The sequence below is a fragment of the Papaver somniferum genome, chromosome 3 (genome assembly GCF_003573695.1).
Source record: "Papaver somniferum cultivar HN1 chromosome 3, ASM357369v1, whole genome shotgun sequence".
Taxonomy (NCBI): Eukaryota; Viridiplantae; Streptophyta; class Magnoliopsida; order Ranunculales; family Papaveraceae; genus Papaver; species Papaver somniferum.
The window spans coordinates 99,664,834-99,692,324 of NC_039360.1; the positions used below are offsets into that span (position 1 = coordinate 99,664,834).

Consider the following 27,491-nt stretch of genomic DNA (forward strand, 5'->3'; position numbering starts at 1 on the left):
GCGGTTCTACGCTAACTTGATTTTGTTCTTCTTATCAAGCACCAGTAAGCAAGGCAGGGTCTGTTGGTTGGGTGGGTCTTGATGAGATTTAAGAGATAATAGGTTGTGAAGATCTCAGGCAGAGAAAAGAAGAAAGTGTGAGTATGGGGATGTTACAGGATATGAACTGGGGTTGTATTTATGGCTTGAGCATGGTTGAGTATTTGGCAGTTGAATCTAGTTGTGAAGGTCGGTGAACCAGGTGGGTATTTGTCATGGATTCTGGAGGTTCTGGGATGAATGTTATCTGAGTAAGGAAGAAGTCAAGTGGTGTTATTAACCGATAAATCTGTGGAGACGCCAACAGTTTGCATTGGTCTTGTGCTATTATATCCCTACATTAATGGCTAAGTAGGAGGGTTCATTACGCAATGGCTAATGAATGTTATCGATAACCACAATAAGAGAAGATATGGATTAGATTGGTCAATTTTGGAAGGAGTTTACTACCGTAGGAAATTCATGTCTTTGGAAAGTTGTGTATGAATCTCTCCCTAATTTGTGAACTTCTTTAAAAATTATCTTATTATTGTTTGGTAACTATCTGTCCTTGTCTTAATTTAATTGGTGGACCTTTTATCAGCTTAATGGTACACACTCCTTGGATGGGATTGGGATGAATCATGCTGGAATACGTCTTTTGGAGAAGTAGCAAAACCTGCACCTTGAGGTAAGATGGATTCTCAGTTTTTAGTTCATTCGATAAATACAATCTCTTTGTACTGGAACTCCCTGTTTAGCATGAAGTCTATAAACATGATTGACTAAACAATTACATGCTTACAACAACTTGTATTATATAAACTATGCATTAATGAATGGTTCATATCTGAGATGTATTAATAAACTATGCATTAATGATGATTTCCGCTAACTAGTAGTTACCAGGATGTGTAACTGCTAGTTACACATCCTGGGATATAAAGTTTATGTTATATATTGCAGGTTCTTATGAAAAGAATAGTTATATGGATGTGTAACTAGCAGTTACACATCCTGGGATATAAAGTTTATGTTATATTGCAGGTTTTTATGAAAAGAGTAGTTATATGGTTGGAAAGGTTTCTCTCATTTTCTCTTCTATCAAGTTTATGAGTGTCGGTATTTCCTAGCGTTTCCACCTGAGTACTCGTTTATGAATGTTTTCCTTACACATATTTTCTTTACTAGGTTTGTGGTATGGAAGATGCTTTGGAAATTTTATATCACTATGGTCTTGGGTTCAATATCTCAAGTATGTGTAGCTATTAGTTACACATGCTAATTAGATGTGTAACTTATAGGTACACATGCTAACTGATTGAGTGATTTTCGTTTCATTTGTCAGGGTATTGAATTGGAATGATCTTGAGGGCGTTTCTTATCATATACATTGTTATTTAACAGGGGGGAAAGCAAAATTATTGGATTATTGTGTAACTTCTAGGTACATTAGCTAAATGGATGCGTATGTACTAGTTAGACATGCTAATTAGATGTGTATCTAGTAGTTACACATGCTAAATTATGTGTAACTAGTAATTCTGTCACAAACATTCAATCATTCTGTACCCTGCATTAGTCATTTCCATAGATCATCTTCTTAATGTGTTATTTATGTCTATGCTGACATAAACCCTGACTCTCACTTTATCAACTACTGGAATAACATATTGAAATTTGCATCTAAATAAGAACTTGATTAGAATTATTTATGTCTATGTTGACATAAACCCTGACTCTCACTTTATCAACTACTGGAATAACATTTTGAGTAGACCTTGCAGTTAACATTTTGAGTTAACGTTTTGAGATATGTGAATTTTGAATTATGCATGGTTTGGGTTTCGAGTATCCCTAGTTTATTTAGCATTAGTGAAGTAAGATACTAATCTTTTTAATAGACTGAATCATGCCATATGTTGTTGTTGTTGGTGATCATCAGTATATGTCCGAGGATATACTAATTGAATGTGTAACTACTAGTTACACAATCAAATTGGATGTGTAACTTCCGATTACACATGTCATATGCATGTGTAACTTCCGGTTACACAAGTCGTATTACACATCTACTTAAGTTCTTATTGCAACGGATCTCTTAATTGTAATTTATTTTTGAAGTGCAGGATGAGGGCTTACTGTCTTGGACGAAACTGAAGATGCACTTTTATGTTTTGGGTTATATGGAAAACCAATACATTTCAGGTCAGTGTCAGTGCTAAAATGGGGAATTTAGAGCTCAATTTGTCTACTTTTTTTTTTTATGAACTTCGATATTATCCATGGGTTTTGTAAGTGTTCTTGATAACTTGACTTTCATCTTTCAGTATCTAGTTTCAGGTTTGTATCCTTACTGACCTTTTTTGGATGTGTAATACCTTTTATTTTTTGACAGAGTCCTACAAGATATTTTTTCTATTAGGAGTGACGTTATAAAAAAGCATAAATAGGAATTGATGTGTTATACTAGAACTTTGTACTACAAAACTATGTTATAAAAGTTGAGAACATTTAGAAAAGTTAGGTGTTGGCTTGTTTTTCAGATTATGGCTGTAGTGGTCTTTTGGAATCAACAATCAGGGGATTCCATTATAACCAAATGTTGTTTGAGTAATGACTTGTAATTGATGAAATATCATTTCTTTCGAATTATTTGGTGTCTTTTTGTGCTCGCAATGCTAAGGTAGTTTCCTTGAAAAGTCTTAGTGTAAGATCTGGAATACATGCGTCACGCAGTTGAAGTTGTGCCAGGTTCGGTTCTTTTCTTACATTTTCCTATCCTATTTTTCCCTATATCTTAAAATATTTTTATTATTTACATTACTCAACTATAATTAGGCTAGGTGATTTTGGATGTTACCAAGATGATTCAGTAAATTACTATGTAATAATTTTCCTTGTTGCACTGTAAGTTGAATATTTAGTGTTTTTGCTTTATATGTACAAAGAGATTTCAAGTTTACATGCCACTATATATGTGTAACTATTGGTTACACATGCCACTATGCATGTGTAACTCATAATTACACATATAACAGGCATGTGTAACTTTCAGTTACACTACCCATATCCATGTGTAAGTCCTAGTTACACATGCTAAAAATGAATAACAAAATTGTTTTTTTGCATCTCTGAATCTAAGTACATTTAACCTTATATGTGTGTTTAACTCCTAATTATACTAGTCACATGCATTCGAAAGTGATTATGCATTGTTTTGTATGTCTTTCTTTTAATCTCATAAAATATGTTTGTTTGTTATTCTTCAGGTTGCAGATAACTTCATAAAAGCTGGTGGCTTATTTGTGGTGGTGGAGGTGCAGGTTTTGGAGGAGGATGAGGAGGCAGTGGTGGTGGCTAGCAGCGGTTGTTGGGCCTAGACAGATGCATGTAACTCTCAATTACACAAGATAGATGCATATGTAACTCTCAATTACACTAGACAGATGCGTGTGTAACTTCTAGTTACACATGCTAAGAAATTATTATAAATGAATATTAAAATAATACATGTACTTTTTGTATGCATTCTTTTTGATGTCTATTTTTTGATATGTAACTTTGCATTACACATGTCATAATGATGTGTAACTTCTGGATACACATGGCATATGCATGTGTAACTTCTGTTTACACATTCACGCGATATTTTAATAATTTTGGGCCTAGATTTAATAACTTTGGGCTTAAATTTAAATTTTATTTAATTTGGGGCTTGACAATATATGTAAGGGTATGAGTGTCTTTTAATAATTCGGGGCCTAGATTTAAACTTCTTTTAATTAAGGACCTCATGTTATGGGTTATCCATGGGTTGGGCCTTAGCCTAATTTTCCCTATGCCTAAAGATATCCAACTTGCTCGTAGAATCCGTGGAGAAAGGGCTTAGAGATCTACTCAGATATCTAATTAGGGTTTCTATCTCTCTATTTCTCAATTTATTACCATTATCTAGAATGAATGTTTGCTTTTAATTTTTAGTTTTGTTGGATCTGATGGAAATGGTCTTGTAATAGCTTATGTTTTCAAGTTGGATCTATTATGAATATATTTTCTAAGCTTTTAAGAAATTTCTCTTGCATATTTCTGTTCTTTGTAATCAAAGATGGAGAAACATCAGTTATGGTTTATGGCAAGTGGTTGAATCTATAACAAAAATTAACTTTATAAGTAAAGTTTCTGCTGATGAAAAATGAGATGTTTTCAGATTCATCAAAATTGATAAAAACTTGTCCAAATTAACTAGTGCTTAATGCAAGGACCATTCCATTAATCTGAAATCCGAATTTGACATAGATACAGAAATATGTTTATGTACATAAACACTAATTACAACTTTACAAGGAATAAGGGTTTTCTTCATGCTGAGCCTTGGCGTTACAAAATTATGAAGAACATAATCCTTCTTCCATCTAATTTACCCTCCAATGGAACTATTTCAGAAGACTCTTTCCTCTAATGTTCATCAGAACTGCACCAGATATCACATGTACATAGTCTAAATCATCAAGCTTGTTCCCAGCGCTTAATCTATATATACATTTGGGCCTTCTACATTGAGCCTCTTGATAATTGATAACAAGGAAAGACAACCGAAAGATGCAAAACAATGTGGTTGTGAAGATTTTTTATAACATAATAACCTCAACTGGTCATACGGAAGTAACAAAGAACTCTTCAAAACAAAGAACTCTTCAGAACCAAGGCATCCACCATAAATACATCTTTCCAAGGTTTTTGTGCGACATAGCTTCGGCAATCAGACGACGAGCTTGACCTTCTACAGCCAGAGGTAAAGACGGAGCTGCACCAACACCAACCACAATGCCTTGAAGCCGTGCTTCTATGTTGCCGATGGCCCTCTGATTTTAAAGGAAAATGTTTTAGCAGCTATTTAACAGATTCTGGGAAGCCAAATTGTTCATCTCTAAAAACTACTTCAAAGAATAAAAATCCAGTGCCATATAAATATCTTGTTCATTTTTCAGGAGTTTGTCCGGAAGAATATCTGGATTTTCAGAATTCATAGAACAATATCCTTTTGATGTATTGACATGAGTGTTGAAATATGAGAGTAATGTAATGAAAAATGAAATCAGACCTGAGCATGGGGATTCTGAACTTCCACTCCACTGGACTTGTGAGATTTCGTCCACTCTACAAGAGGATCATGAATGAAAGTTTCAAGAACACTCATTAGAGTCTCTCTGTGTGTCCTAAGCACTGACAGTGTTATTTCGCAGACCCTCAAGAAACTCCCCTCGTATCCAGTTATGCCCAACCCATCGATCATGTTCTGTGGATGGAGCAAATCACACATTAAAAGTTCATTCTTTAAAACAACTATTTTATAACATATTTAGAAACAAGCTTAAGCGAACGTGATGTCTTTCTCCCATTTCTGTTACTATACCTGAGTTAATCTGAAAGGCACTAGCTCAGGTTTCTCCAACTGCAGACCCTTATCAAACAAACAACTAAAATCGACGTGAACACAATCGCCAGTTGTGGAATCAAAAAGGATATTCTCCCCATGCCTGTCGCCAAGGCCCACAATGTGCCCAACCATAGACCAAACAGCAGTAGTGTGAGCATAAGCAACTCGAGCTCGAAACCAAGCAGCTGGCTCCGAAAATGTTGTCAAGAACCATTTGTGGAAAATTGGTGGGAACAATGGTAAAATTTTGGTCTTCAACATCTCCTCCTCTGAAACTTTGCCCTGACACTGGTCATATATCCGCTTAATCAACGGATTAGTTTTCTGCCTATCGAATTTCCCATGGGCAGTATAGATATCCTGCAGTATATGTCGTAAACCCCGGGTATGGGGAACCCACTCTACCATACCGCAGTCCTCTGTCAACGGGATCACAGCGAAGGTGCGGATGTAAAGCTTCCTCCGACGGCTTTCTGGATATTTTGCCAAAAGACGGTTGATCATCGACACAAACTCCATCATGCGTGCATCCTTCCTTAGATCATCTTTCGGCTTGCAGAGAAATGGGCGTTCAACACCATCACTCCCAATAAAAATTACCTGAGAAGCCAAAAAAATAGATTCACTTACGAAGATGAAATTATATTTAACATTATGTACCATCAAAAGGACGGATACAAGTAAATAGAGCCACAATTTATGGCAGCCCCTCCCAAGAGATCTTGCCAAAATCAGACATTATCTGACTTCTAACAATGTGACTGTTAGTTCAAAGCAGGGAAAGACCAAGCATTGGAGGAATTCATTGATCGGTATTAGAACTTTATCAGATAATGGTCTCAACCCACCACACATACAACGATAAGCAACATATGTCCAAACCAACTAAAGCAGAACAACAAATTATAGTGACATGATTTACCTTCTTGGGTTTCTGAAGAGATGATAGGATTTCAGCTTCATCTCCTATTCCTGATATAGTCGTAAGGTCCGAAGCTGAGAAAATATCAATGTTATGATAGTCAGTGTTCGTTTCACTCTCATACATTGGTAGTTTGACAGTAAGAGCTTGTTGGATTGGCATTATGATTCCCACTGGCATCATCCGTTTCAGAGCACTAAACTCAGTTGAGATGTTGATTGTTTTCGCTTTTGGCTGGCCCGGATGGAAGCACAACCTAATCAGATGATCTATCAAGCTAGCAAACTGCACAAACAAACTACTGCCATCACTTCCTTGCCTGGAAACTTTGCGTGCTTCTTGTATGATACCAGCAGCAGCCTCACGCCTTGCAGGAACATGGGACTTTGAAACTGCTGCCATAGTCCATAGACCTTGTTGTGGGTAATCTTGCAGAACGGAGGTGATGATATATCTGACAAGCCGAACAGTGTCTTCATTCTGGTGACAAATTCGAGACACCAACTGAGGTAGCATTGCTAACCACTGGTATCTTGGTAAATCCTTATGGCAACCTCGTATGATACACATGACCTGATACATATATTACATATAACATCAGCATTTGATCTATAGTTGGAAGAAACTAGTATTTAGTTCTCTAGTGAAAGTGAAAAGGTGAAATACATACCCTTTGATGGACCGATTTAATTTCTTTATTGGATGATAAGCCTTCTCTGTAATACTTGCTACCGAAGTCAAACCACAAGGTTAGCAACCTTGGAAGTGCTTGATATAAGTTTTTATGGCCCCTATGAAGCCCCTTTGCATAGAAAAGTAGGACATCCGGAAGGTAAGATAACCAGGGAGTTTCCTCGGCATTTAAATTAACCCTGGACCTTGGTTCAAGGTTTTCTTCCTGCCGTTTTCTAGCATCAACAAGCAATTCATCGCAATATTTAGCTATATAGAAGAATCCTTTCTCCCATCTGGGCTGCAGTTCTCTCACCTTAGCATACAGACCTATCACATCTTCCTTCTGCTTTTGGCCAGTGTAGTGAATCCATCTAGAATATAGAAGGAGGGTTTTAGCAACATCTCTATTTTCATTTGAAGCTTGAGTGACAGCGATGGAAGGGGGGTTCAGTGGGACAAGTGGTAGAGTAGTAAGTGATGCGACCACCGCAGATCCTATGACATCCACAGGAAAATTGAGAAGAGCCTGTTGCAATTCTGCGATGGCACCATCTGACCTTCTGGAATTCCACAAAAGTTTAGCCTTTTCGATGTGAACATTGGCTGCCCCAGACGTCTGGGCTTCTAGAATTGCTCTGTTGGCTGTCTCATTGTGACCAGCAGAACGGCAGAGTTTTGCATATTGAAGCCAACAATTTCCAACACAAGCATGAAGATCACTGGCACCGAAAACCAGCCTCCGGAATGCCAGGAGCGGCTCCCTTGTCCATAGAGATGGCTGTGTGAACCGCATTCGATTTTCCCAATCTTGTATTACTTTCTTGAATCTTGGATCATCCAGATGGAAAGATCTCTCCAAGAAAGAATCATTGACAAGAAGACTATGGAAGTCTTCCAGTTCCCGTAGCAAGTGCAGCTTTACCACAAAGGGGTAAGCTCGAGCGTAAGAATCCATTCCAGCAGCAGCAAGAGGAGCAAGCAAAGCTTGTTTAGAATGAGCAATCCGCTCTGCAACTGAGAACTGGTCCTTCTTCATCATTGCTTGCAGGATCTTGGCAACATCCATGTCAAAGCAAGCATTGCTCTCGGAACTGCTACAGAGTAGACCTTCCTCATCAGCCCCAGAGATGTACTCATCCATAAGGTCCCACCGGCCAAGCCTCCAAGCTGCTTGCACACCTTGCATGCACCAAGTCTTCTTATACTTGGGAACCCTAGAGATTAAACCATCTACATGAGTTACCATGGCCTGAAGGTGACACATGTTTAGTAAGCAGTTGAGAACATCGGAATGCCTCTGGATGGAACTGGGCTCCAGCTGAAGAGCCTGCTCACAAGAAGTTAAGACATCTGCCCAGTTTCCTGCCTTCTTGTTTATAAGGAGTTGGTCCTGCAAGCTTGATGATTTCCTTAAATGCGCCAACCCAGAGAGACCATCAGGCTCATCCAAGCCACTGTATATCTCCATCAGAGTAGTAACATCCTCATCCTCAAAGATACCACTTCTCTCAGCTGCTGGGTTGAAGGATCCTGATTTTTCCAGGACATGAGATTCGAAGTACAGAAGAGCTCGTGCATAAGCCTTGCATCGGATAGAAGCCTTGGCTAGGGTAACCTTTGGAATAACAGCCAACAGCTCAGAAACATTATTACACTGAATTAGGAGCTGATTAGGACCTTTTGAAGGAGGATCTTTATTTCGCCCAGTTGACTTAGACGATTGCTGCTTTGAGCAGTGTAGAGATTGGGAAAGAGCAACTTCTTGTTTTACATCATCCACCCACTGCCCGAGATTATCAAGAAGGGTAAAGACTGCCTGAATACAGACTTCACTTTGCCCTCCCATGACTCCATTAACAGCGGCCTCACTGTTCTCTGATGCGGCCACATTGAGGACAGAAAGTATCTCTTCTGTTATGCCAAGTCGAGCCTCAGCAGTAGAGTAGCAGACAGCATGCAAGACTAAATATGGTAGCAAATACATAGCTGTTTGTGTGTCATGACGTACTATACCCCGACAAGCATTGAAAATACTTGCTCTTGAACCAGTTGCATGTACTGTCAGCTTCCTGATCCAAAAAAATATCCACCTGCGGAATGACATTGAAGATCGGTAAATAGGGCCTAAAGACGTAGAATCAGCCACATTTGGAAGTTGAAATCTTGAGGTCAAGCATGGGGCAATTATTTCTTTAACATAGTTAGAGAAACGGCCCCATAATCTCTTGCCCCTCTTGTTCATCTCACTGCGATCATCCATATTCCCACTCCCCGACAAAGAAACATTCAACACTTCTTTACCCTTCTCTGACTGTATTGTCTGAGCTCCAATATTATCATCAAGTGATGCTTGGCAACCTGCAATTTTCAGCAGCTCTTGTATTGCCAAGGCAGCAGAGTCTTGGACAATGGTATCAGGAGCAGCTCTAAAAGCTCTTGCTAGATGCTTGTGGATCAATTCAAAGATAAGGTCATCATCTGAGCATTCAATTTTGAAACGTTCACAAGAGATTCCCTTCACTGTGGCAGGATCCACGGCTCCAAGTGCTCCAAGACAATCAGCACAAACTAATTTCAGGCGCTGTCCTATGGTAGTCCTGGACTCTTCTGTGCATCCTCTAAGTAAGGACGTAATCAAGGAGCTCAACACATCCAAATCCGAGCCAGCTTCTCCAGAGATCAGAGCTGTAACATCCTCTCGTTGTAAGTTCAGTAATTTTCCCAACTCACACGCAACCATATACCTCACATTCAAGCTCTCATGGTTTAGACCATCAACTGCATCTCGTAGTTGATCCTTGAAAGTCATTGATCCCCGTGCTTCTTGTATAACTTTTTTCACTTCAGCTAATTCAGGAATACTTGGCAGCAAAGGGAGCTCTCGAATATGCTGTTTTAAAAGAACCTTGTTTTCAACCACGAGTTCTTCCAAGATCTCAACAACTTTACTCAGATGAAAAGAAGTATTTTCTTTACACCGCTCCAAAAATGGGATAAGAGCAGCAAAGGCCTGTGAAATCACATACTTAGTACTTGATGGGGAGACTTTCACCAGTTGTTTGATGAAAAAATGTAAGACAGAGAGACCCTCACTTTGGAGGGTTTCTTTACCAACAGCATGCATAAGAAGCACCATGATTTTAGGCACATAGGTCGAAAGGTGAGAACCCATCAACTCAATTAGCAATTCTATACGTTTCAGGGCTTGTTTCTGCAAGGATATATCCTCAGCGTGAAGCATTTTCCGGTCTATACTGTTAAGAAGACCGACAAAATGATGCCTTAGAAACCCACTGAGATCATCAGAGCCGGTCAAGACTCTTGCAACTTCTTGTATCATTTCAGGGACCCTCGTTAGCCTGCATTCAAATAACAAAACTAAAAAGGTGAACATCTTTTCAGTGCAACTGTATGATTGTGCTCATACACCATAATGTAATTCACACTGCTCATACACCATAATGTAATTCACACTGCTCATACACCATAATATAATTCACACAAATTGGAAGCAACATATAGTGTTTAGTAATTTTGGAAAGATCAAACTCCTTAAAGAATTAAGTCTATTCCTAGAAAATTTAAGTTATGGTAGAGAAGGATCCTTTAAAAACACAATTTTCTGCATAAAACACAACTTTGAGCTTTAATGACGGGGAAGACTTTTGAAAGCACGATATTGCGCATCACAAGCACAAAATAGAAAAATCGAGACAGAACTTTAAGCTTTACAGAAAAAAGAAATTAAATCTATACCGAGAGACTGGTTAATAATATTGCTTTAGCTGGAATAACATGATATATGACTGGAAATTGGTAATCCAAATTTACCTATCAGTGGCCTCATTTGGGTCTCCATCGCCAAGGAAGCACACAAGTTCATCGAGCAGTGCTGGTAATGCAGCTCCAAAAATTTCCTGGTTGCTAGATCCGGTCTGTACGTGATAAAACTGCAAAGCAGATAGTAGCTGTTGCCCGTCACCTTGAAGAAGAGCAAACGCAAGAACTTTGGGTAGCAAATTAACTATTAGCGGCACCATCTCAGTGTTCAGATGCCCAGCCAACTCTTGTAATGTGACAAACGCTTGATCGTTGTCCTGCTGAGAGATCACAAGCTTCGGAAGAACAATTGGAACCATCTGTTTGATGAAGTCCTCCATTTGTACACCAACAACAGCCTCTGCAAATTCCCGAACCATTGCTGGGCGGTTCACCACTCGTGCACAAAGATAAGAATAAAGCTCATGCTTGATATGATTAACCTTGGAAAGGAGCACGTCGAACCCTCCTTTAAGATGGAAGTGGCATGAGCTCTTTATCAACCTTGACGCATCCATTCTCACTATCATATGAGGATTATCGAGCTGATCAACCAGCAGGATAAGTGAGTAAAAGAACAGCTGCTCATGGATGTCAACGGCGTTCATGATATCTGCGGTCACCTCCAAAAGTGTCTCAAAGAACTGAGGATCTTTAGCAGCTGCCAAAGCATGTTTAAGTTTGTCCAAAAACCTCTGCTCTTTCGTTTTGTTAGATGTCTCCACATCCCCAAACAAACATGTCAAAATGGGAATTTCAAGGAAGCAACTAATCTGACCTCTGAATGCTTCCCTCACAATTTTCTTCTCATTATGGAGTACAAACTCAAGACACTTGATCCACTGGGACTTTGTCTCAAGCAGGATCTCTTGAGACCCGTGCACGAGGATCCGTGGAATGATTCCCACACATGCAGCTTGAGCCTCTTCAGATGAATCATCATAAAGAAGTTCAAAAAAGAGAGACACTAAATTATTGAAGTGATGGTCAGAGCAGTATTCCATGTTTCGCCCGTCGGACAGGAGCATAACCTTAGGATATTGCTCATACTGACGCATATCTCGTTTGTCACACTTGGGACACCAGAATCCACGACTGAGAAGATCAACAGTAGTTTGACTCTTTTTGTTGCTATCGTCAATTAAGAAAAGCTTACACGGCGAGGCATTATTGGCATAGGTAGACCCATATAGGCATGCCAAGTAACCAAGAGTAAACGGAACAATTCTGTTAACATTGCTGCACTTCTCTTTCACCAAGATCCTGCAAATGGAGCAACACAAAATTTTGAAATACAAGTTAGATGGCCCATTTAAGTTTTAATCTTAGACATACGAAGTAAAACCTAGTTACTAAGAAGGTGAGACCAGTGGTATTGCCGATGTCTGGTGTTCCTGAAGACAGTAACTGAATTTAGATAGAGAGTGAAATTGACCCAGGGTGGTAAAACTCCATCTATACAATGTACCTCAGAGAAGACGAGTAACATACAAAGATGATCCGTAGGGGGATGCAATCTGCATTGTTTCGTACTAGAGAATCAAAAGCTGCCTTCATCACTATAACTTCTGCCAGTATATAGACAACACGCCAAATATGTGGCTGACTTGATAAAAAAGATCGAGGCTCTTTTCAAACTTGAAACAGATCTAAAGCTTGGGTTTAGCAATAAATTAACACTAAGAAGTTTTTCTTGCTCAACTTAAACTTTTCCGAAGATTACATAACAAAGCCATAGACACATGACAGTGACTTCATACAAAGTTCCTACAGAAAAAAACAGTACAAATACAAATCGCTGATAAGGCTGTAGGCTTAGTAGGCTCTCCAGCCCAATTAAGATGTAGGAAATCTAGAGGAAGCAGAGACTTATAATTATTTTGTTTGTAGTTGATTTGACTTATAAATGATACTAGACACTCAAATTTGCGCTCGAAGGATTGGAAGTTAGAAAACCATCTCCAAGACGCTACTAACTATGAGTTATGACAGTAAATTTCTAGGAAAGATTCCAAACTATTATGGGCCTTATGGTAATAATGTGTAAACTAAGAAAAAAAGTTTGGCCATGCACACAGTAAGGTCAGATCAATTATCCCCTTCTTGGAAGAAAAAGTATTAAGGAAAGTAACAGAAAAAGGTCCACCTAGCGCAATCACTCTCATTGCCCGACACCGGACATGAGCAACCGCAGTTTCAAAATTGGAGTCCCATATTTTCTTCTCTGGTAAAGTTCTTATCATCCACGAACACCCAAAAAGCAAGTGTAACTAAACATAATTGATAAATTAAATTCACTTACTCCAGTTTTCTAAGCATATGCGGTAGCACGCCAAGACCAGAGCACATGACAATCATTGGTATAGAAATAACAGCTTCAGCTCTAACCTCCCAGGCTTCATCACAAAGAGCTAAATCCAGGATTTCAAGCACACTTTCAGGTTTTAATGCAGAACCAGTCTTGGAGAGAACTTGAACAGATAAACATTTTGTATTCCGCATAGAATCAGCTTCAGTTGTTGCAAGTAATTGTGTCCATGGAAGCATTAACACCACTCTAAGATTTGCATTAACATCCATAGTTTTGAAAAGGAAATTCTCCTGGGGAAGGGAACCTGCACACAAATTAGAACGTTGACGCCATATGCATAATAACAGAAGAAGACAAGGACAATAAATCAAAATTATACAATAAACGAGTCTTAGCATGCATTCCTAATACATCTGTACCTCTCAGGTGTTATCCTTTTTCTTTCTCTCTAAGGTTTATGGACCTGAAAGAGAAACTCTAAATTCAACAAACTCTAACTAGTGTATCTACTACTTGTAAGCAGATGCACCTGCTTGCAAGATATTTTCTCTCTAGCATTTGTTTCTATCTCGGGAAGAGAAAAGCGATATCTTAAGCCATTAGGTATAGGTGTTATTCTTTTCCAAGATTATACAATAAACGAGTCTTAGCATGCATTCCTAACTCTATATACATCTGTACCTCGCAGGTGTTATCCTTTTTCTTTCTCTCTAAGGTTTATGGACCTGAAAGAGAAACTCTTAATACAACAAACTCTAACTAGTGATCTACTACTTGTAAGCAGATGCACCTTCTTGCAAGATATTTTCTCTCAAGCATTTGTTTCTATCTCGGGAAGAGAAAAGCGATATCTTAAGCCATTAGGTATAGGTGCAAGGGAGATTTTGATGTTTACATGTATCACTAAAACTTGGTGCAGAGAACAAAATATTAGGTTTGTAATCTTACTTTGCAAAAGCATTATGCTATGAACTGCTTCCAGATAGATGGCCAAATCAAATGTGATTGAACTGCTTTGCTTTGCCTGCAAGATACAATTCTCCAATTACTGAAACACACCGGAAATTTGAAATGGTGATAGTCTTCAGATATTAACACATACCTGCTCAGATATCCAAGGCATCCACTCACACACTTGCCGAAAAATGGTAAGCGCCAGACATGTTTTTGGGTAATTACAAAAGATAATGGACAGCATGCTAAGAGCAGTCACTGCAATTTCGGGTGTTAACGTGGTTTCGTTAATTCCACTTGGTTTTAGGAAACCAATAAATGAAACAAGTGATTCTTGCATAGAACCCGCATGTTCATTGTCCTGCTCATGCTTACTTTTAAAATCAAACCCCACACGAGTAATGTTAGATAGCAACATTTCTTCCTCTACTTTTTGACGCTTATTCTGTAGAATAACTAAGTTCTGAACCGGTCTCTTGTCTCCAACTTTTGAGCTCTGATTTCTTTTGTCACTTCCAGTTGAGACACCAGTATCTCTATTCTCCACATTTACGCCGCCAACAATATCAGGACCAAGTACACCTATGGCGACGCGAATGCAATCCATCACCGGCAAGCAAGGTTTTGGAGAGTACAACATATCAACAAGAGATTCCGGCTTCCAGATATGCACAGGGCAAGTCTTACATATTCGAACATACGCACTGCACATAGCAACCTGATATATTTTTTTTTAGTTTACAGTGAGTAACACGTAGTGAAGGTAAATTTTTTATGTACGCCAATTAAAGAGTTTCCCAGCATATTCACCATAAGGTCGAGGCTATCTGTGTTTTTTAATGATTCTGGAAATACATTGACTAAATCTTCAGCTGTAAGCTCAACCACGTCATCTGGACAACTCGAATACAATACATGAAGGCAAGCACCCATGCAAGAGTCGTAAACGGTACTTCTGCAACATAAGCCCATTAGTGGTGTATTTGGGCGGTGCGAGAGAGAGAGAGAGAGAGAGAGAGAGAGAGAGAGAGAGAGAGAGAGAGAGAGAGAGAGAGAGAGAGAGCTTTTTATGAGCATAAGCTAAATTGCTTTATTGTTAATAGCATCATAATAATGTAATGGATTTAGCAAGAAGTACCAGAAGAAAATACCTGAATGTTGGATGTTCCTTCTCATTGTGCCCTAATATGGTCAAGATCGTGCGAATAAGATTTTCCATCGGAACAATTTCAGCATCAACTACAGTTGTCAGGACACGTGCAAAGTCGAAACATGCCTATCATAAAATTGTAAGCTATCACAAATGCGCAATAAGTTGGTTAATAAATAGAAGACTGTGTGTCCTACTTTAATTTAACATGCTACTCACCATATGCAAAGCAGCATCCCCATAGCACAAAAGAGAACATGCAGCGTATACAAATGATGCATTGATAAGTCCTTCCACGTACAGAGTTCCTTCAGTTAGGCATTTACTGATAATCTTAAGGGTCCAAGTGGCAAACGGCTGCCACCTCTGATTATCGGAGAGGTCAATCAAGATACCAAGGCCATCTGTGGGTCTGAAACAGGCTGGAAGATCACAGAGAGGGGCTGGACTACTGGATATTCCAACAAACGACTTGTGAAAGCACTTCAAGGATACTACAGGAGACACTGAGATAGTGGAGCTATCTGCGAACAATGATGCTACATATAGGAGATCTGTAAACAAGCAATCAGGGACTTGTTATGAAGTTTTTATCAGTGTAACATCCGAGCTACAAAAGACATAGCACAATTGGTAGAAAAAAACTACTTGTAGAAGAGTATTAACAGTTTTCCCTTCACGAAAGAAACACAATCGTTTAGCAATACATACTAGAACTTGTGCACATGGCTGCACATATTCAAGATTCGTTCTAGTCTCCAAATTGAATACCCGATTAAATGCATTAGGTAAATCACCAGGGTTTTCTTATACTATTCAGGGGAGACTACTTATTTGCTTTGATGTGAAACATCTGCGCAGTGGAAGGCATAACACTTACAGCACAATTGGTACGCGGAAACGGAGCCTGTCTAAATGAATCAGAAGGTACTCAAATCAAACAGTGGAAATCACAGACGAAAATCTAATTGCTCTAGTAGATTCAATTACTTTAACCAGAGGATATAAGTGAATTAGTGCTCCCAAAAGCACATTCATGTACTGTACACAATATATATGATTTACTAGAGAATTGACTTGGCTACAGCTAGTGGAAACCTTAAGTCTTAAGATTTGCTCACTTCAAAAAAATGTTTTAGTAATCCTAGATACATGTTCAGACCAATAAATTTAAAAACACATTGGTCATTGGTAAACTTAATTAGTCCATTTGTATTGAGTTGGTTGCTTTTACTTTTAGCATGTCCCAATTCAGATTAATATTCAAGAGTTGACTTGAGAGAATGACCAAACTGATATCGCAAACCATTACGGTGTAGCTGCACAAACCTTCACCAATGCAACAAACTTCCACTAATTTCATATAAGAAAAAGTCTTACAACCACAACACATACCTTCAATTAACAACATGGCATCCAAGAAAAACTGACGATATGCTCCTCGTTCTCCTGAACGGAGCAAGGATAGAAGAGATCCAACTGTCTCGAAAATTACTCCATGGCGAGATCTGTAAGGCCGACTCAATCACGCTCTAAACAAAAGACAAAAATGACGACGACAAAACAAGAGCACTAGAAAAGAAAAAGAACCGTCAGAGGTTTTATATGATGTTCTATGTGTAGCAGCAGCTACAACCATTCATTGCATTTCCTTCAATGTTCCACACTCATACATTTTTGTCTAGTCAGCATGAATTGCCGTCAACTTACAATTTCCTTCCCTAATCAAAATCTTCATTTTTTTTTCTTTTCCAATTAACCTTGTAAGTTGTAACTAAGGTTTTGATTTCTTTATCCCCAAATGTGTGTACCAAAATAGAAATGTTTGTTCAAAAACCCTAACCAAGAAACTGAAATGTCAAATAAGAGTTGATTCCAGAAATACTAACCTAAATGCAGGTTCAGCAAAGAAGGGTAAAACTCGAGCAATGACTGGAAAAACAGCACTTGCTTTCCCATGGAAGTAAACTCCCGGAAAATTCCTTGCTATATGTGATAATAGCTTTAGAACCGCAGTCACTTCTCTCTCATTAGCTGCAAAATTAATAAATAAATAGCAGATCAGGAAAGTAAGAGGATAGTATTAGTAGGTATTTTAGAGAGAAATAGAGAGAGATTGAAACCCGTGGATGAAGGAAGAACATAAGATTGAAGAAGATTAGGAAGAACAGTCCGAAATCTATTCACTAAGTGATCATCATCTCCGTTATTTGCTGGTGAAGACGATGAAGCAGAAATTCTTTCTCGAAGTTCGTGAATGATACTTGAGAGTTCCGCCATTATTGTATCCCTCACTCTCTCACTCTCTACTGGTTTCCCTCCATAAACCCTCAGACTGAGAATGACGCTTTACTTTCCTTATGCCGATTCTATTTTTATATATTATTAATAACGTATTTTTGAGCAGTGAACGTAATATTGAGGTACGACTTATAAGGTGCGGAAATCGGAATTGTGGGTGCGGTTAGTAAGGGTTTGTTACTGACAATCTAAAGCGGGGACTTGGCGCCTCTGTTTTAGCTCTTTCACGGCGGAGAAGATGAGGAGCTTAAAACGGACATGTTTATGGATGAAACTTCAGTGGGAAACATCAAACTATAGAACTACAATTAGCGGTCTAAAGAAGTTTTCTTCCTTGCCGCCTTGGGATGAAAATTTGGATATTCGAAAATGGAACAAAAAGATCTCTAATTTTATCAGAGGAGGTCAAATTAATGAAGCAAGAAGACTCTTTGATACATTGCAGTACAAGAATACTGTTACATGGAATTCGATGATTAGTGGGTATGTGAAAAATAGAGAGATAGTAAAAGCAAGAAAACTGTTCGACGAAATGCCGCAAAGGGATGTTGTTTCTTGGAATTTGATTATATCAGGTTATGTTCGTGGAAGTAAACAAATTGAAGAAGGAATATATTTGTTTGATAAAATGCCGGTGAGAGATGAGGTTTCTTGGAATACGTTGATTGGTGGGTATGCGAGAAATGGAAAAATGAATGAAGCTTTGGATATGTTCCGGAGAATGAGTGAGCGGGATACTATCTCTTGGAATACGATGATCACTGGGTTTTTGCAGAATGGGGATGTTGTAAGAGCAATGGAACTGTTCAAGGAAATGCCTCAACAGGATTCGGCGTCTATTAGTGCTCTTGTTTCAGGTATAATTCAGAATGGTAAATTAGATGAAGCAGCAAAAGTTTTATTTGAAGTTAAAAGCTTAAGTGATGGTGTTACGGATGTGCTTCATGCTTATAACACTCTGATTGCTGGGTATGGTCAGTGCGGAAGAATTGTTGAAGCGCGACGTTTGTTTGATCAAATTCCTTCTCACCTAGATGAAGGGAGAGGTGACAAACAAGTCAGCTTTGTAAAGAATGTTGTTACTTGGAACTCTATGATGATGTGTTACATTAAAGCAGGAGATCTTTCCTCGGCTAGGAAACTTTTTGACGATATGTTAACACGAGATGTCATTTCATGGAATACTATGATTAGTGTGTACGCTCAAGTGTGTAATTTAGAAGAAGCAGCAAAACTTTTCCATGAGATGCCAAATCCTGATTCCCAGTCATGGAATTCTATGATCTCGGGATATGCACAACATGGCGACCTGGAGCTTGCTCGTAGTTTCTTTGATAAAACACCTAACAAAAGCTTGATTTCATGGAATTCCATGATATCAGGGTATGAACAGAACGGAGAATATGAAGAAGCAGTAAGATTCTTACATCAGTTGCAAGGAGAAGGTGAAAGACCTGATAAACACACTCTATCAGCAGTTCTCAGTGCATGTGCTTGGCTTTCAGCTCTTCATTTAGGAATGCAGATTCATCAACTGGTCATCAAACTAGTAATTGCAGATGTACCAATAAATAATGCGCTTATCACAATGTACTCGAGATGCGGGGTTATATCAGATGCGCGTTCAGTATTTGATGAGATGGCTTTGAAGAGAGATGTGGTTTCTTGGAATTCAATCATCGGAGGGTATGCATATAATGGTTTGGCAGTGGAGGCTCTCAAGTTTTTTGAAGAGATGAAGAGTGAGAATGTGAAACCTACACATATAACATTCGTTTCAGTGTTGAGTGCTTGTGCTCATGCTGGTTTAGTAGATGAAGGTAGGAGACAATTCAAATCCATGGTCTATGAGTACGGCATTGAACCACTTATGGAACATTTTGCCTCTCTTGTGGACGTCATTGGTAGGAACGGGTATGTAGAGGAAGCCATGAATTTGATCAAAACCATGCCGTTCGAACCAGATAGTGCTGTTTGGGGTGCATTACTTGGTGCATGTAGAATTCATAACAATGTAGATTTTGCTATAATTGCTTCCGAATCTCTAATGAAACTTGAGCCAGAAAGCTCAGCACCCTATGTTATGCTACATAGGCTGTATACCGATGCTGGGAGATGGGAAGATGCAACAAGAGTAAAGACAGTGATGCAAGGGAATAAGATCAAAAAACAAGCTGGGTATAGTTGGATTGAGTTGCAATAAGTTCATGTTTCTCGTGCTTCAGATAGAGAGAACACTTTCACTTCTTAGTGGGACTGCATGAGAGCTACCATGTGACAATTCAAATTTTGGATTTGATTGAAACTGCATTTCTGATCTGAAACTCTTGACAGTGGTTGAAACTGTGGGATAGGTAAGTTGGATTTGATCCAAGCCTAATCAAATGTTAGTGGTTAAGTACACTTAATCCCAAGCCCAACCTGGGAAACAAAAACGCCTCAAATAATTTGGTTGCAACAATTTGTTACTTCACATATTTGGCATAGTATAAAAATGTAGCATAAGTGCCCAAATACTTGCGCATGGCCAGGAAACCGTACCGGAAGACTGTTCCTGTGCCAAGTGGTCGATTGGACACAGATAATAGTGTAGCTAGTGTGTACATGCATGTTAAATGGACATAATACTGTAAGAAGGGTTCATGTAAGAGGGTGAGGAAATAATAAAATCAATAAGGTTTCCCTCTTATATGGATATGTGGTTCTTGCAGGGGACTGGCTGTAACAATTATGGAGACAGAAGTAGGTGTGTATTCTGCGGAAAGATTTTTTGAATTTTTTATTAGTTGAAATGTTTGCTAGGGGTTTATGTGGGTTATTAGTTATATGTCAAACTAAGATGCCTAGACAAGTTTGAGTGGGAGCTGTTGAGTTGTCGGGTTATATTTGATGTTGAATTGGTGAGTTATTAGTTATATACTAGTATCAAACTAAGGCGCCTAGACAAGTTTGAGTGCCAATTTCTGGGTCCTCAGGTATATTTAATGTTGCAATGCAGCTTCTGTGGCTTACTTTGCAGAATACATGGACCGGATGCATTTCTTTTATTGCGGCAGTGCAGTCCACTAGAATAAATATGCTCATTGCCTGCTTTGATTTATATAGGTGGAGTAGAAAGCTCTCGTGGTATCTAAAATCATTAATCCATCTTTATATGTTTTGTAGGGAAAACTTGATATTAAGAAACAGCCTTTCCAACTCCCAGACTTCATTGCGGCAACTGGAATCGAGAAAATTAGACAGGTATAGCTAGATGCTTAGGTTTTCTGCAATGACTTAATGTTATTCCGTTCTGAGACTTTTGTTTTTTCGCGCTACTAGTCATTATGTTGTCAGTTATTTCATAAAACGCCAGTATATTGGAAGAACGTTTTGGGTTTGGGCTGTTAAAACCTCTGACCTTCTTTTGGAAGATGGTTGCATGACTCTGTTGATTTTCTCTTCGCGTAGCAAGATACTGGTACTTTCAATTTTGTGTTTGTGTTCTCTCGGTTTATATTCAGTTATTTAATGTTTTCAATGATGTCATACGTAGGCATATATTGAGAAAGAGAATAGTAAAAAGTTGAAACAGAAACAATGTGTGCGTATGCAACCAAAGATGGGAAAGATGGATATTGATTATCAGGTTTGAGCAACTTTTGATTATTCGTCTCTTCTTTCCTAGTAGTCGCTATGAATTATCACGTGCTTCTCCTTTGTTGTATTACTTTTGTACAGAAATCCAGTCTTTTGTAATTACGTACCATTTTCTCTGGCTAATTGCATGGATCTAACCATCTGATTTTTTGTAACCGTATACAGGTTTTCCATGATGCCTTCTTTTAATATCAGACGGCGAGCTCTATCACGAAGGGAAGAGTTCGAGGTATAGGTTCTGTGGTTCATTTACTTGAGTTCATAGAAACCAATTTCCTTTCTTATGCTACCTTCTTGTGTCCCCTTCTTATATAGGTACTTGAAGAGAAAGAAGAAATGATCGCTCCTGGAACCTTGCTCGGAACAACCACACGTATGTATCATAATTTACTGTTTCGTAAAGTACAATGAAAGTCATTTTCATAGGTTTCTTGAATTGACTCAGCATAGCTTCTTATCTAGACTCATAATTTGTGTACATGGATAATTTAGAAAAAGTCTTGGCATTTGTTTCTGGATCCAGGTATGTGGTTGGCCTGGAGCACAGGAAAAGGCAGCAGCTGCGAAAAGGGTATTAATTTGTTATCTTCCTGTCTTCCATCCCTATTTAATGGGGAAGCCATTGATCTAGTAAATCTTAGATGTTAAAAGCTAATAATATACATAATGGAGACTTTAAACAGCCGCAACGTAATGGAACTGACTGCTATTAGCATGTTAGATAATTAGATTGGTGCAACGCTAAACAGTAGGTTAGCTCGTTGTAATATTGATTGCACCAAGTATCTAATAGTTTTCTACACTACTACGTTTTACAATGTCTATGAAGCTAGGTTACATTTATCTGTTTATGTGATGGAACCAAACATATTTTTGCCATTTGGTACTCGGGTGATCCATTTTGTCCGTTCTCACATGCAGTTGGTTTGGTAATGTTCTCTGTACTCCTGGTACACTGTAGTTGCGGTATATCTCTGTAGATCTTAAACTTGTTCTGAGAAGAACAGTTTTTTTTTCTTTCATGCGTGTGCACAGTCACTTTAGTCACGTTTAGTGGCCTGAGTGTTAAGTTGTTTCCACTCTGCAGTACGCAGTCTGCTGGTTTGGTTATTGATCACTCATAGTTTCTTAAGATTGGTTTAAGTCCTAATCATTCCTCTACTTACTAGTTTTTCTCGTGGTCAAAAGGCAGATAAAGTTGATGTCTCTTTTAAACCAGATGAATTGGAAGGGTTGGAGAACCTGGATGGTGTTTTGGCTGCCAAGTAAGAGAGAAACCGTAACAGAGATTGTTGTCAAAAGACTGAAATATTTTGCTTTGTCGGGAACTTCTTGCTAAAGTTTGATCTATGTTGCAGGTACGAGGAAGCAAGGGAAGAAGAGAAACAGCGTAGCCATCGTACAGCGATATGGTTGCGGAGGTACATTAGATGTCTCTGCAGTTTGCCATTTTCATGGTGTTTTATATGTTCATGTGTTTCACTCATCAATTTAATGGAACTTGTGCAGAATGGGAAGAAGAGGAAGAGAAAGATGCATGAGAAGGATGGGAAATCAAAAAAGAAAAATTCCAAGATTTAGATATAGTAATAACCGTGTTAGAATAGTAACAGAGCCTGGAAAGTATGTGAGTTGGATTCATATATTTTGCTTTTCTTAGCATTTTCTAACTGGCAGAAGCTTCTCTCATGTCAACTGAGGAATCTACTCTTTAATAGTAAAACTTCAGCTTATGCCTTTTTTTGTGACTATATTACAGGAAACTACATATGATGTATTATTCTCTTTCCTTTACGACATTCTCAACTTTATCATGGCCTTGATGGTGCGCTACATGGCATTGTGGTCTTAAAATGTAGAATGAGACGTAATCAGGGAGGTATAGATATACATATTGAACAGTGTATTAGTTGGACAGTCAGTTTTCCGAATCGGGATAAATGCCAAGGGTGACTTTAATTTGGGTCATTGATGGTTGGCTGCTGCCTTGTTTGGTCTCACGGTTCGAAATTTTGATTCAGCTCTTTCTGGATTTTCTTAAAGATTCTCTACGATTATCCAGAATGAAATAGTTCCCGATATATTCACTTTTTCATTCGCATCACCTAGCGTCTGCTTCTGAGTAGATCTTTGAAATGAACTTAATTAACTTTCAGTTAAGCCCATTCAAGAAAAGCAAAATTTACTTACTAAGAGATTTCAAAAGCAGTAAACAAAGATGCATGACCAAATGGCATCTTTAATTAAGATACGATAGACAAAGACAAGGGTGTAAAATCCCTGAATGAAAGCAAGCAAAGATAGAGTCTAGTACACATTGTTAAGACTTGTACAAGCTCAAGAATGTTAACCAGAATAAAATAGTTTCTTTTCAGATTTTTAATCCAATTGTTGAACATGTTGCATAAATTTGCTGCTAGTTTAGTTGGGAAAACCCATATTCGCCCTAATCCTTGTTGCAAAAAAAGCAGCATAGCAATTGCACGATAGTTCTACAAAGCAGTAACAATACAAGGCAGTAAAATTGGCAAGTTTTGACATAAGCTACTTCACTATTGTTCCAGTTCCAGTTCAATACCAAAAGTAAAGAGAACAATCCTTCACCTGTTGCCCAAAGGGGGTTCACTCAAAGTCTCAAAGAAGACCTCTCCGTCGCTTGTAATCACTCACTGTGAGTGTTAGAGAATGCCTCCTGCCATCATTCTCTGGTACACGTTTTCCAACTGTTGCCTCTATCCTCTGCTTCCTCGCCATGAATCCTGCCTGAGCTCCTTGTGCTCCTCCAAACTTTTGAAGCTCTGTTAATGATATTAGCAGATCAAAATTGTGCAGCGAGTTTGATTCTGTTCCAAGATCCACAGGTGCATTTGTATCCACCAACTTCCCTGCGTCCGCTGCCGCTTCCAAAGCTGCAGCAGTGGCTGCTAAACCACCAACAACATTACTGCCTGATCCAAACGCTAATGCTGCTACCTCAGCAGCAGCATCGCCATCAGCTGATGCAGCAGTCTCGTCTCCTTCCGCAGCGTTCGGTACGTAATAGTTTCTAGACCTAGTCCATCTTCTAGAAAATGGGTCATATCCAGCTTCTCCAGCTTTAAGACCTGTATTCACAGGCTTTAATTCAGATGCATTCTTGAAGTTTTCAGCCCTATTTTTCTTGTTCATCTCTGCTAGCCTCAAAGCTTTGGTATCTTTTAACTTTGATTGCCGAGAAGACTCCAGCTCGAGTAACCTTGCTCTGATCCTCTCCACTTCCCCCATGTCACGACGGCTCTCTGCAATATCCATTTCCCTCCTCAGGCGGTCCTTCTCTGCTGCGACGTTCAAAGGCCTTGATGATGCTGATTTCTTCTCTTGCAGCATCTGTTTCACAGTGGCGGCAGAGTAAACATAAGTTAGAGCTTTTTGTATAGCTTCCTGTTTTTCTAGCACTTCCTGGCGGCTTGGCTTCCTTCCACCCTTACGCTCCAGCTCGTCCATCCATTCATTAAACTCACTCTCAAGTGGAGGGGAGTCTGATATCATGATCATCTGCCATCTAGCTGCCGAGTTATCACTGCCCCAGACACAGTTCAAGTACTTGTGTGTATATTTGTTATCCATCTTGTACTGTTTATCAGGGTCTGAGGCATCCACATTCTTCACCATGCATAACCTGTAAATGGCCATATTCTTTTTTCTACCAATCCCAACCCTAACCATACAACCAACAATTAGGTCTTCAAAGAAGGGTTCCATGAACCACTTCGATAGTTTGGATCTCCGGATTGTAATTTGCTTGATATCTTCGAAAGTTAGAGCATCCAGTCTGTCATCATCACTATCTCCCGAGCCCTCATCTCCAGCTGACCCGTCACCTCTACTATGGCTTCCACTATGACTCTCGCTTTGGCTCGAACTACTTGGACTCGCTCCCGCGTGGGGTTTTCTTCTGTTTGGGGAAGAATCCCTGCCAACAGATGTTCCACCTCTGGATGCATCCCTCTTCCGAAGAACTTCAGGGTCTTGATGTCTCATCCTCTTTGCCCGCAGCTCGTTCAATGCATCATTTTTGGCAGCACCCTTCTCGGCAGATCTAGCAGAAGAACGTACACGGGATAATGGTGGTTGTGGGGTCTCTTTTCCAGGTTGCATCTTCTTCCCACTACTCTGCTTTGCTCTAACCCTCTCTGTAAGCCGTTGATCATCTCTTTTTTGTGCTCTATCTGACAGGATCATCTCCCTTTCAAGTTCGGTCATTTTTGCAAGCTCTTCCCTATCATCTTCATCCTTGTAGAGGTCGCTCCCGACATCAGAATCACTGCTGCCACCTCGACGATCTTCATCTTCATAGTCGTCATCATCTCTCCGGCTTCCCCGCTCATCATCCTTCTCAAGCCTCTTTTTGAGCGGAACATGAGAGCCAGATGCCTTTCTGCTTACATAGCCTCTGTCGTCATCAGAATCATCATCCTTGGAATCACTTCCATCATCAGAATACGAACCTTCCCGTTTCCTCCTGGATGGAGGACGAGAGTGTCGGTTCCTCCCTGACGACCCAGTTCTTCCTGCGGCCTCCAGTAGCAATTCATCCAAGTCTGCCTCTGCCATGATATGTTACTTTTTGTTTGGTCTGCCGCAATAAGTAGTCACTTCAGGGGAACTGAAATTTAGCAAGAGAGAACCAGGATTAACACAAGCAGCATAACAATAGACTAAAGCATCGGATGATCTGGTGTTTTCATCCTCGTTCATGGAGAAACAAAAGGGAAAGTAACAGCTCACAGAAGGTTCATTCAATTTGAAAAGCTTCAGATTTAAAAGAATCGATTTTCTACCATAACTGATTGTACAGAAGACAAATCTGAGCAAGATTTGACGAATTAAGGAGGCACTACAAATTACAGCGGAGACCAACCACTACGATTGCAAATAATATGATCCGATATAGACTAAATAAAAATAGATGGTATGGCTTTCTCCTAATCAGGCCTTGGTATTTACTCATGACAGTAAAGATGGAAAATGGAGAAAGACCATGGAAGCTAATGATATATATTCTTTGATTCTAGGTCCATACACATTAAGAGTTCCTTCGCTCACTGATCTTAAACCAGCTCTAAAGACACGTAACTATTAAATGCACCTGCAATAAAGAATTGCCACAATTAAGTGAATATACTCACTATATCAAATAATCGGGGGCATGTCTGTTAAACTTATATGTTTACAACAACTAAGCCGGATTTGAATTTGAGTTCTAGTGTGTTCTCAGTTTCAAATATGGCATGAGATGGATGGAAATCTCCCATCAAGACCCGAGCACCTCTACAAATTCCATGATGGAAGGCATAAAGTAAGACTAGGGCATTCAGATAGTGCAAAATTCTCTAAAAGCCACCTACTTATATAAATAAATTTGCTATTCTGAAGGCCTAATATCCAGAGTAACATATACATTATTTACACATACCAAGCAACTAGGATAAACTAGGGTTTCACATGATAATTTCACAAACTTACAACCAGTATTTAATAACAATAGAGAAAAGTAGATTCTTTGGAGATGCAATCATACAAAGTAATCAAATAGCAAACACCAGATTCGTATCCAATATCATCAAATCAGTTAGATGAAAACATCAGACCATTAACCAATAAAGTAAAAACACATAAATTGGTACATGAAGTTATAAATATAAGTAAATAGAGTAGAGTAGAGAGTAGAGATTCTAGACAAGAGCTTGATCGAATCAGTTGAATCCCTTATTTTACCTCGAAGATGGAAGACGGAGAAGAAAACGAAAGAAAAAGATGTACAAGTTCCGATTTGGGAGCTGATACTCGATAAGTCCTGCTCAGGGCTACCAGCTAAAACTAATGGGCCTATTGGTTATTCTCATCACATGGGCTCAATATTTTATGTTGGACAAATCAGTTTTGGCAAATTTTGGGAACCGTGTTTTGGGGCAAATTTTCGAGAAATTTCGGGAACAAAAAGAAGGCTGTTTTTAGGAATACGTAAATCTTTCTAGGCATATAAAACAATAGTCCCATTTTGAGTGACCTTATAAGGGATATCCTATGTGTTTGCCGCTCCATCCCGAAATAAAAAATATTCATTTACAAAAATAAAATAAAGAAGCAACAGAAGTGTTTTTGCCTGCGTCTTTTACAGATATTGCGGCAAACATGAGAAAAATACAAAGACCAAATATCACTTTGCTTATAATGTACCACCATGAATGAAATTCAATATCAACATATTGTCAAGAAGAAA

The 27,491-nt window shown here is 39.0% G+C and overlaps 3 protein-coding genes and 1 long non-coding RNA gene across 6 annotated transcripts; 2 read left to right on the plus strand and 2 right to left on the minus strand.

Moving 5' to 3' along the window:
* Positions 1-2,145: 2,145 nt before the first annotated feature.
* LOC113361516 lies at positions 2,146-3,425 on the plus strand. The gene is made up of 3 exons (XR_003365159.1): positions 2,146-2,226; positions 2,705-2,772; positions 3,291-3,425. It is a non-coding gene; the product is annotated as an uncharacterized LOC113361516 (long non-coding RNA).
* An 840-nt stretch (positions 3,426-4,265) lies between these two features.
* Positions 4,266-17,623, minus strand: LOC113356957 (serine/threonine-protein kinase ATR-like). Its single transcript, XM_026600192.1, has 15 exons — positions 17,413-17,623; positions 17,179-17,323; positions 16,685-16,797; positions 15,509-15,843; positions 15,291-15,415; positions 14,950-15,094; positions 14,288-14,857; positions 14,134-14,209; positions 13,177-13,489; positions 10,887-12,137; positions 7,051-10,414; positions 6,381-6,953; positions 5,435-6,058; positions 5,123-5,317; positions 4,266-4,883 (listed from the first exon to the last, which is right to left on the minus strand). Exons 1-15 carry the CDS (start codon positions 17,567-17,569, stop codon positions 4,716-4,718), a joined length of 8,154 nt encoding a protein of 2,717 aa, XP_026455977.1. The 5' UTR covers positions 17,570-17,623; the 3' UTR covers positions 4,266-4,715.
* Positions 17,624-17,829: 206 nt separating this feature from the next.
* Positions 17,830-22,635, plus strand: LOC113356958 (pentatricopeptide repeat-containing protein At1g62260, mitochondrial-like). Of its 3 annotated transcripts, XM_026600195.1 has the most exons (9): positions 17,830-19,944; positions 20,302-20,336; positions 20,756-20,833; positions 21,126-21,218; positions 21,395-21,458; positions 21,545-21,602; positions 21,753-21,800; positions 22,418-22,494; positions 22,588-22,635. In XM_026600195.1, the coding sequence occupies exon 1, from the start codon at positions 17,859-17,861 to the stop codon at positions 19,791-19,793; it is 1,935 nt and encodes a 644-aa protein (XP_026455980.1). In that variant the 5' UTR covers positions 17,830-17,858; the 3' UTR covers positions 19,794-19,944; positions 20,302-20,336; positions 20,756-20,833; positions 21,126-21,218; positions 21,395-21,458; positions 21,545-21,602; positions 21,753-21,800; positions 22,418-22,494; positions 22,588-22,635. The 3 variants fall into 3 exon arrangements, with proteins under 3 accessions (XP_026455980.1, XP_026455978.1, XP_026455981.1); XM_026600193.1 differs by having other exon boundaries at positions 17,830-20,336; XM_026600196.1 differs by lacking the exon at positions 20,302-20,336.
* A 940-nt stretch (positions 22,636-23,575) lies between these two features.
* On the minus strand, positions 23,576-27,098 carry LOC113356959 (protein RTF1 homolog). Its single transcript, XM_026600197.1, has 2 exons — positions 26,987-27,098; positions 23,576-25,874 (listed from the first exon to the last, which is right to left on the minus strand). The coding sequence occupies exon 2, from the start codon at positions 25,820-25,822 to the stop codon at positions 23,864-23,866; it is 1,959 nt and encodes a 652-aa protein (XP_026455982.1). The 5' UTR covers positions 25,823-25,874; positions 26,987-27,098; the 3' UTR covers positions 23,576-23,863.
* Between the last annotated feature and the right edge of the window lie 393 nt (positions 27,099-27,491).

What these genes read in the sequence shown, in the direction of transcription:
- LOC113356958 (XM_026600193.1), top strand. Translation starts at nt 17,859, where the DNA reads ATGAAACTTCAGTGGGAAACATCAAACTATAGAACTACAATTAGCGGT.
- LOC113356957 (XM_026600192.1), bottom strand. Translation starts at nt 17,569, where the DNA reads ATGGCGGAACTCTCAAGTATCATTCACGAACTTCGAGAAAGAATTTCT. An exon ending in CAGATAGCCTCGACCTTATG is followed by an intron (nt 14,858 to 14,949) that starts GTGAATATGCTG and finishes AAAATATATCAG; the next exon opens with GTTGCTATGTGCAGTGCGTA. An exon ending in TGCCTTGGATATCTGAGCAG is followed by an intron (nt 14,210 to 14,287) that starts GTATGTGTTAAT and finishes TGTATCTTGCAG; the next exon opens with GCAAAGCAAAGCAGTTCAAT.
- LOC113356959 (XM_026600197.1), bottom strand. Translation starts at nt 25,822, where the DNA reads ATGGCAGAGGCAGACTTGGATGAATTGCTACTGGAGGCCGCAGGAAGA.